This window comes from Anas acuta, chromosome 7 (genome assembly GCF_963932015.1).
Source record: "Anas acuta chromosome 7, bAnaAcu1.1, whole genome shotgun sequence".
In the NCBI taxonomy this organism is placed as follows: domain Eukaryota; kingdom Metazoa; phylum Chordata; class Aves; order Anseriformes; family Anatidae; genus Anas; species Anas acuta.
In genome coordinates this window covers 37671484-37680953 of record NC_088985.1, presented here as the reverse complement: position 1 = coordinate 37680953, position 9470 = coordinate 37671484, and the positions used below count along the sequence as shown (strand labels likewise).

General features: G+C 42.9%; 1 protein-coding gene across 1 annotated transcript; it reads left to right on the top strand.

The window, feature by feature from the left end:
* Positions 1-235: 235 nt before the first annotated feature.
* On the top strand, positions 236-6466 carry BNIP3 (BCL2 interacting protein 3). Its single transcript, XM_068689304.1, has 6 exons — positions 236-392; positions 795-978; positions 1803-1887; positions 3391-3497; positions 3602-3751; positions 5481-6466. The coding sequence occupies exons 1-6, from the start codon at positions 356-358 to the stop codon at positions 5530-5532; spliced, it is 615 nt and encodes a 204-aa protein (XP_068545405.1). The 5' UTR covers positions 236-355; the 3' UTR covers positions 5533-6466.
* Positions 6467-9470: the final 3004 nt, after the last annotated feature.

Sequence of the window (9470 nt, the reverse complement as noted above, 5' to 3'; positions counted from 1 at the left end):
AGCTGCTCCACACACCGCAGTGTCCTTAATAGCGTCCATAGCTATCTCTTAACAAAATCTGTCCGTGTGGCAGCCGGCAGAGCGCTGCCCCAGCCACTTTTCTCCTTCATCCTCCGCGCTGGGCCAGCTGAGGGACCCAAAACAACGCCCTGGGCACCAGCTGCGGGGACACAGAGGGACACAGAGACACAGACACGGCTTTTATTGAGCTCGGGCACCGAACCATTCCCCCCCAGCTCCTGACGGGAGCAGCACCGAGCCCGGCCGGGCCCCGCCTGCCGGGGGCGGCCCGAGGAGGCCGGGCCGGCGGCTGCCGTCAGCGCCGTGCCCGCGGGCCGGGCAGAGCGGGGCCGCCATGTCCCGGCACAGCCCGCAGGAGGACAACCTGCAGGGTAAGGCCGGGGGCACCGGGAGGGCCTCCCCTGCCCCTCTACCCTTCTCCCTTCCCCTTCTCCCTGCCCCCCGGGCCGCTGTTGCCCAGCCCCGGGCAGCGCTCCCAGCCCGACACAAGGCGGTGCCGGGCCCCGCAGGCCTCCAGCTGTGGTGAGCAGCAGGGGTTGTTTATCCCGTGCCCTGAAATGGAAGGTCTGTGGGCTGCAGGAGGCACCCAGCGCTGGGCAGCTCGCCCCCAGCTCCCTGAGGCTCTGGGTTGGCATTTCCTCGTGGGTATGGGCAGAGCCGTGGGTGTGCGTCCCGCTGTGAGGTCGGGCTGGGGGTCAGCAGCCCCTGCCCACCTGCCTGTTGTACAAAACCATCAGATTTATTCCGCCTCTGTTCCCAATTACACCGAGCAGGTTCCTGGGTAGAGCTCCACTTCAGCAGCAATGGGAACGGCAACGGGAACGGCTCCACGCCGACGGGCCACGAACAAGTGCCGGCCTCCATCTCCATCCACAACGGCGACATGGAGAAAATCCTGCTGGATGCCCAGCACGAGTCGGGACGGAGCAGCTCGAGGGAAAGTTCGCATTGTGACAGGTAAACAACGTGCTTTGTTGGAAGCAATGTGAAACTCGCCTTCTTTATGTGCAATATTCCCATAGGTATACTGCTCGAGTACAGGCAACAGTCCTGTTCTGGTGAGGAAAGCCCTGTAGAGCAGGGTGCTGCTGTCATGCTGAAGGGTCAGACCCCGTGCAAGCAGAGCACTGCTGCCCAAACAGAAACCTCAGAGTGGGGTGGTAAAAAAGCAGTGTGTTTTGTGATGGGTTCATTAATTAGGAGTTCTTAGGCAGTTGCTTTAAAAAAAAAAAAAAAAGTCCTATATCTAGTGTACAAAGATTTCTAGGAGTATAATAATAATAAAAAAAGACATCTGAGGCACGTGGTCAGTTTTGTTATTTCACGTATTTGATTTTGCTGGGTTGGGAAGTCTGCAGCCTAAAGTTTATTTAACTAAATGGCCTTAAAATAGGCAGTAGGGTGCAGAAACTCCTAGTCTCATCTGGCTAGTTGAATTCAAACCAAAGTGTACGTCTAGGAATAGCTTGCTGCCTATCGTTGTTTAGTAAGCAACATGGGCCAAATCATACAGCCTTATGGGCGTGTCTCCACGCTGCTGAAAAACAACTCTGAGCAGCAAGCGCTTTGTCAGATTGTTAGGAAATCAAAGATAATTGAGTGAGGTGGCTGGATTATATCACCCATTGGCAGATTAATCTCTCAGGTTATGGTCAGGGCACCATAGCCCTTCAGGACAGCTGTGCTTACAAGCTTCATTCACTAGCTTGTTAGTAATCCCATAAACAACGTCATAAAAAATTTAATGAGCTATTTTGTATTTGTGTTTCTCTTTTATCTAGCCCTCCTCGTTCCCAGACACCTCAAGACAGTCATAGAGCTTTGGAAATAGAGAGTCACAGCAGTGGAGAAAAAAATAGCTTTCAGGTAAAAATCTCATTTTCCTTTGGAGGAAGGATTTGTTATTGTCACTGTTTGGAAACCAGTATTGGGAAATCAGCAGCTTCACCTCGTGCAGAGACTTCAGTAGCTCAGTATCTTAAAATAATCTTCTCAGAATCAGGCTTTTAGTAAGTACCTGATTTGCATTGATTTTTTTTTTTTTTTTTTTTTTTAAGTATGTAACCTGAGAGTTTTTCAGAAGGATTAAGGTGCCCTACTCTGTCTCTAAAGACATCTGGGTTCTCAAACACTGCTAGGAATCCTGTTCCGGTGTTTGACTGCCCTCACAGTAAATATTTTTTTTTTGTGGTGTCCAGTCTGAGCCTCCCCTGGTACAGCTTTGTGCCATTCCTGTCATTGGAGATCAGGGAGGGAAACCAGCACCTGGCTCTGCACTTCCCCTCCTCGGGAAGTTGCAGAGAGCAAGGAGGTTGCCTCTTGGCCTCCTCTTCTCCAAGCTGGACAACCCAAGTGTTACCAACAGGTTTATCAGTTCAAAATTACATAAAGTGTGTGTGGTCCCACAGCCTCTCGCTTTATCTGAAACTCTTCTCACCAGCTCTACAACTCCTACGGGAATCTAGCTCAATGGATTACCTGCTTGAGGTTAATTAATGCGTTACCTTGAATTAATTGTTTTTATGTTAAGTTTCCAGAAAACCCTGTATATTTTTAAAGGTGATTACTTAGATTTTTGAGATCAAATTGTTTTTTCATCAAAAGTTAGAAAAAACATCAGACGTAGTTGCCTGGACAACTTTATTTCCATTCCACAGTTGTGTGTGTGTGTAGCTATTTAAACTCTATGATCAGATACTATTTTTATCACAATCTGTTGGCTCTATTCAATGCATGTGCAATAAGCAAGAAATTGTATTCTCATTCAGCATGTGCACTGTAATTTACTGAGAACAAAGCCACTTTTTTGTTTTGTGGTGTTTTGTTGTTTTTTTTTTCCCTGCACAGATGTGTGCAGATAAACCTGGGCTTGCTTCTTCACCTGTGTTCCTAATGCTGGCCCAAAAGCCAGGTAGCTTTACTAGACTGAATTAGTTTCACTTAGCTTGTATTAGCGTGAATAACGATCTTCAGGTAAGTATGACATTCATGCAGTTTTGAATGCAGACAGACTTTAGCAGTTTATTCTGCCCAGTGTCATTCAGATGTGTGAATGTGGGTAACTTTCAGCCTTCATGTAAGGATCCAATACAGGGCTTTGGCACTTTATTTCCAGGACAGTCTTTACTTAAGCAAATATGAGGCAGGGATATGACCTTTTGCATTTGCATCCTGCTGTGAGGACAGATTCCCCTCCGTGCCCCTATCTAGGATCTAAATAGTTCAATACAAGTGATATGCAAAGAGCTGAGAGATTTGAGCTGCAAGGGTGGTCTTGTGTATGGTTTTAGATGCAGAACAGATTTGTTTTGCAGGATTTTCTACCCATCGTAGTCGTGTGTATGGTTTGATAATGGCTCTTTGTTTTAGTCTGAAGAAGACTTTCTGGAAAGGAGGAAAGAAGTAGAAAGGCTCCTGAAGAAAAATGCAGATTGGATATGGGATTGGTCCAGCAGGCCAGAGAACATCCCGCCCAAGTGAGTGCTCTCAATGGTTCTGGAGGAACTCTGGTACTGCTTCTGCCACAAGCACAAACATGAACCCCTTCATGTTCTGGTTGTATTTTCTTCCTCAAAATTAGGGAATTCCTGTTCAAACATCCCAGGCGCACAGCCACTCTCAGCATGAGAAACACCAGTGTAATGAAGAAAGGGGGCATATTCTCAGCAGAATTTTTGAAGGTTTTCCTTCCATCTCTGCTTCTTTCTCATTTGCTTGCTATTGGACTAGGGTAAGTTTATTATTTAAAAAAAGGCTTTTTTTTTTTTTTTTTTTTTACACATTTTTCTCTTAGGCCTAATTCTGACTCCCAGTGCCATCTTTCTTGTCCTTCTGTGGAGAAGAGTCTATTATTGCTCATCTCTTAGACAATTAGTTATTCAGGAATGTTTCCTACTTGTTTGTGGTATTGCTGAATCTATCAAATTATTTTTTTTTCTTACTAGCTGAGTATTTTTGAAAGAATGAAGGGACACTGCAATTGTGTGTGTGAAATCTTACTATACATACGTAATACTCAATTCCATTGGAGGTAATTGGTCCATAATCTCAATGCTATTTGTCAAGGAAAAATGATTATTTAATATATTTTAAATTCCACACCTCTGGGGACGGGATAGCAAACAAAGCAGGAGTTGTTGTTTGAGCTTTTGTTTTAGCGTGTGTTTGTTTGTTTGTTTTCCAGATGATTAAGGGATTAGATGAGATTCTTTAAAAATAGCCACAGGACACAGACTAAAGGGAAGAGATTAAATGCCTTTTTGTCAGGATCAGAGTTTGCTTTTACCTAGGCATGGCAGATTCCTGTATCAACAAAGAATGCTGGGACTCCAGGCACATCTGACCTCTGCTTTTTGAGTGCAATGTGCCACATGAGAGGGCTTAGGGGAGAGGTCAAACAAGTTCTGAGGTGACAGCTGTCCTCCAAGGAGCCTCCAATTACCTCTAGTCCTGTTCTTTTTCGTCTCAGTACCTTGCGTAAATCCTGAACCTTTATCAAAAATAAAAACTACAGAAGTTGAGATGGGGGGAGAGTGTAGAAGTTGAGAGAAGGAGAGGACTATGACAGCTCCAGTAACTGGAGAGACAGACTGTGGTCTCTGCAGTATGCATAACTTTAAAGATAATCTGGGCCTTCATCTGTCCTGTACAAAATTCACATCTCAGCCACATAATAGCATAAAAATAACATGAAACTAATACAACTCCTTTCAAAATTAAAACGAGTAACTGTGAGATGGAACAAAAGCATACTGAAATTTTCCTTCCAAAGTAATTGCATGTTTTGCAATGTAAACAGCAATGTAAATATTTCCACTGCTGCTGGAAATTACAACATTCCAGGTCGGTAAAGAGTGACAATAAGTCACATCTTCATAAAGTGCTTAGTGTAATAATACTAAAATAATTAAACGCAAAATATTGATTTCTTCAAGCTGCAAAAAGTAAATGAATAAAAGACCTGATATAGGGCAGCTGTAAATGTTTACCAAGTTAGGAAATAGTGACTGGAGAAATGCTAAAGAGTATGCGAAGATGACCATAACGTGAGCAGTTAACAAATGTCAGATGTATTTAATGAATAGGAAAACTCAAGATAACAAAAGAAAAAAACATGATAAAAATATCTGACTTCTGAAAGCTCCTGCAGCAGCGTTCTTATTAACCCTGTGCTTATCTCTGCCTCTTACATTCCTGAAACTGAACAGCTTATACAGAGACTTATTCAGATGTAGAATTTAGGGAGCGTTATTAGACATGGGTATGCAGAAAGGTACCAGCAACTGAAGACCAAGTTTTATAGGAGACACTTGATTTGCCCTCTTAATTAAAACTGGCACTACTGCCCCGCCGTAATTTATATACCTAGTAGTCTGATTTAAAAGAAAAAAACCCTACATGCTGTACATTCCTCTTGAGCTGAAATCAAATGCTTACTGGCTGTGTGTTCTTGATCTCAGGATTTACATTGGAAGACGCCTTACGACCACAGCTTCAAGCAGTACATTTTGAAGGCACCTGAAATGTGATTTCAAAGCAAAGGAAACGTTCATCAGGGAATAGGGGAGGTGAACAGCAGAAACATCCATGCTAGCAACGACTACACGGTCAGCGTATACTTGTTCTGTAAATGTTGTGGTCCTAGTTCAGTAAGAGTGGGAGGAGACACTAAAGCTGAAGTATCATACATAATATTCTGGAGCAATTCATAACGCATCCGAATCGTGCTCTAATATCCGCTGCATTGCTTTGTAGTGAAGTATCTTTGAAAACTAAAACAATTTGATGTTTAAAAACAAAATCTTAGCTTTAGTTGAGTATCTAGCTGAATCACCACTGCAATATTAAAGTGCTGTTTCTTTATATCTCATAGATGTGAATGGTTGTCACTGCTACTGTAATCATGACAATAAGGGATTAGCCCGAAACAATGTGTGGCCTTATGTATCATATACAGGAGTTCAGAAAAAGCTTTTTACCTCACTTGAAGCTGTTTCTTCCTTCCTTAGATTTTGCTTAGCTCTCTTTCACTTTTGTGTGAGATGTGAAATGTGAGAGACTGTCAGCTGGAATAAATTAGTGTATTGGTAAAGCTTCCTTCAATATTTACTCATTCAGAGTGTGATACGCAAAAGCCTGAACTCAAATTTGGACCTTAGTGCCTAATAAATAGTTTCTTCTATAAAGGCATATATTTAACTCCCCAATTAATAGAAGTTCTTTTTGCTGTATCTTCTTGCAGCCTATTGCTTCTCAGTCTTTTTATCTGTAAAATAAATTTGCATCTTCTATTTGCTTTATCCTTGTATAGATTTAAAGAAAGGTTTGCTTGCTTATTTGTTTGTACTAATTGAATGCCTTTTCAGTAATTTTATCTTATTTAATGAGAATAAATGAATGTTTGCCAAATTATGTTTTGTATATTTAAATAAAAAGGTTCCTCGTAGATTGAGTTTTCTCATTTCTTTTTCTCTAATTGTTTGAAGTGCTTGACAAGGCTCTGTCTTAAATGAGGCCATTTCACAATTTATTTGCATAACTGACAAATGGGTAAGGAGTTTCTATAGAAAATCATTTTGGTTCTTAAATTTGAATAGGAGTAAGCTGTCATTAGAAGTCACTCAGAAAACAAACACTGAACTTGCAAGTATGGGTTCTGCTTTGTACTATCATCGTTTAAAAATAAATTTACTTTCTACTTTGTTTTTGCTCTTATTTAGCAGTGCTTTCTTTTGTGCTTGGAGTCCTGCTGCTGAGCACCTTGCAGCACGGTGCTGAGCCCATGTCCTGTCACCAAATGATGTCACTGGAGGTGTGGGACTAGATTGCTGCTGTACAAACAAGCAGTGCCCTAATCCTGTGGGCCCCAATCCAGGAGAGACATGTACTGCATTTTCCATGGAGTAATCCTGCTGAGGCCACTGGAAATTCTCACTTGCAGGAATTTAATCACATACCCCTTGTAGGAGGGCCAGTATCTGGTGGTGGTGGTGGTTGGTTTTTAAGTGCCTGTGCAATAAAAAAAGGAATTATTACATTTTTAATTTCTGAATTATAAGTCTTGTGAAGTTGGGGCCTTTTAACTGATTACAATTTGAGTTAAACCTCAGCATTCTTCCAAAATGGTTATAAAAACACTGATATTGGAATGATCATTAGATGGACTGCTTCTTCCCCCTTTGAAAAATCCAAGACTTCTTAATATCAGAATTTAAGTAAAAGTTTCATTATGAATACTTAGCACCTTACACCCATAAAGACATCTTTTAAATTACAGCAGGTGCATGGGGTGTCCTGCAAGCTCCAGCACCTGTACACATTCACGTTTTATGTAAGCAGGGTTCTTACAATTTGTTATTTGTATTGAATAGTTCCTGTTTGCACTGAATGTGAAGATACGCTGCACTGGAAGCGCCGTGTTTACATTCTATGGCAACTACTGCTATTTTGAACAGAAAGATTTACAGAAACTACACTGGAATAACACTTAAATACTCCTACTGTACATTGCAAAATGCAATGGTATGAAAGCACGCATTGTGAATAAGGGAACTAAGTATTGCTTCACTTTTCTTTTTTTAACCACAGAACCAAAGAAATCCTGTAGGGGCAGGAAAAGAACTGCCACCCTGCAAAGATGTTGCAAAGCAGCCACGTAAGTTGGTGTTCTTGCAGTAGTTGGAAATCTTTAATCCGCTGTTAGAACCTAAATGCTAAAAACAAAGGTATCAGAGACCGAGCGGCAATGCAGTCCTCGCCTCTGCAAACACAGCCGAGTGCGCGCCTAGCTGCCCTTGCTTTTTGTTATATTTTCATTTCTGATGTAGGTTTTTTTTTTTTCACAGCTTAAAGGAATAAAATTGGAAACTGTTTGGTGCCTTTCAACCATGCCACTCGCACGTGTATCTCTACCAGCACCTTGCGAGTGGTGCCTCGCTCCTCTTCCACAGCCTCTGAGCCAACGCTTTGTGCATTGCTGCGGCATGAGGCCGCTGTGCTTGGTGTTACAGCAGCGTTACAAACACATGCTCAGTGTTACAAACACGTGCTCGGTGTTACAGCACCATTACAAACAAGTGCTCGGTGTTCCAGCGGCCCTGAGTGGGTCCTGGTTCCGTCAGCTCCAGCAGGTGGAATGGGGTAAACAGGCAGTGTTTAAGTACAGCGTGTGTTCAGCAGCAGGGACTCTATTTTTCCAGGCAGCCAGGACTACACTTGATTAACCGACCTGGTTTCTGCCTCCAGGCAGGGACACGGCCCAGAAGAGCTGCTCCCCTTGGCCTCCTCTCCCCAGGGCTCTTTGCTGCACGGGGAAGTCCTTGCATGCCCATCAGCTTACTTAATTTCTAGATGATGCTTCTGGACAGGGTACTAAACACAAACCTCTGGCTAAAAGTTGGATAGAAACAGTTTCTCTAACTCTTAAGCCTAGAGATAGAGCTTCCTAGAACAACAGGGTATTGCAAAAGCTTTTGTGATGAGACACATGCAGCCCTTAAAGCCTTCAAAGGTAAGACAGGTGAAGCTATCCCCATCTCTGTTAAGCAATACACTTTCCCTAGTGAAGAAGAAATTAAAGGCTGTTCTTACCTTTTTTGCTTCCAAAGCTTCAAACCCCCGTACCACGTTGCTGTCTGACTGCAAGGACACGGGGCCAAGGACCCCCAGCAGCTCCCAGGGCTCCTCCACGGGGATCCAGGTGGGTCGTGCACCAAGCGCAGCCCCAGGACTCCAGCAACAGCCTGCTTTGGACTGAAGGAACTGTGAGGGATGCAAAAAAAGGGGAAAGCAACCACAGGAGAAAGCCTCCCCTCTGCTCTTGAGGCTGGTAGCACAAGCCATAGCCCCCCCACAGCAGGGCTGAGGCATTCGCTGGGCTGGAAGGGACCCAGAGGGGTCATCGAGCGCAGCTCCTGGCTCCACGCAGGACCACCCTGCATCCACCACAATAATCCCACTGCTCGGGTCAGAGATCCCCTACGAGACACCCTGTGTCAGGGAAATTAACTGTTCAGGGTATATGTGCCAACAATACAGTGCTCTTAAACTGATAAGAGAAGTCAATAGTGATTTTAAGCAAATATGTGAATGACCAGTAATTTATCAAACTGACAATAAATTAGTTTTTAGGTAGAATTAGATGATAAAAATTTAATGAATCATTAAAAGCTATTTAATTGAAATAGGTACAAGAAAATCATGTTTTATATAATAGATTTCATTATATCCTTTCTCTTTTTACTCATTTTCCACTTGCATTTGCTGAAGCTGAAAAAATAGATAAAAATAGAGAGCACTAAAATATTCACTGAATACGAACAGACAGCTTTGGGTTAGAAGTATGACCGTTCAAAAATGGAAATTCAAGTTTGCAGGTTATTTAGTTTGGCCAATTATCTCACAAAAGGAAGAAGTTGTGGAAGAAAAAGTTGTCAAAATACACAGAGCAA

Excerpts from the sequence above, each read along its gene's own strand:
- BNIP3 (XM_068689304.1), top strand. The coding sequence starts at position 356 with ATGTCCCGGCACAGCCCGCAGGAGGACAACCTGCAGG. Across the intron at positions 979-1,802 it reads GAAAGTTCGCATTGTGACAG|CCCTCCTCGTTCCCAGACAC; the intron begins GTAAACAACGTG and ends TCTTTTATCTAG. Across the intron at positions 3,498-3,601 it reads CCAGAGAACATCCCGCCCAA|GGAATTCCTGTTCAAACATC; the intron begins GTGAGTGCTCTC and ends CCTCAAAATTAG.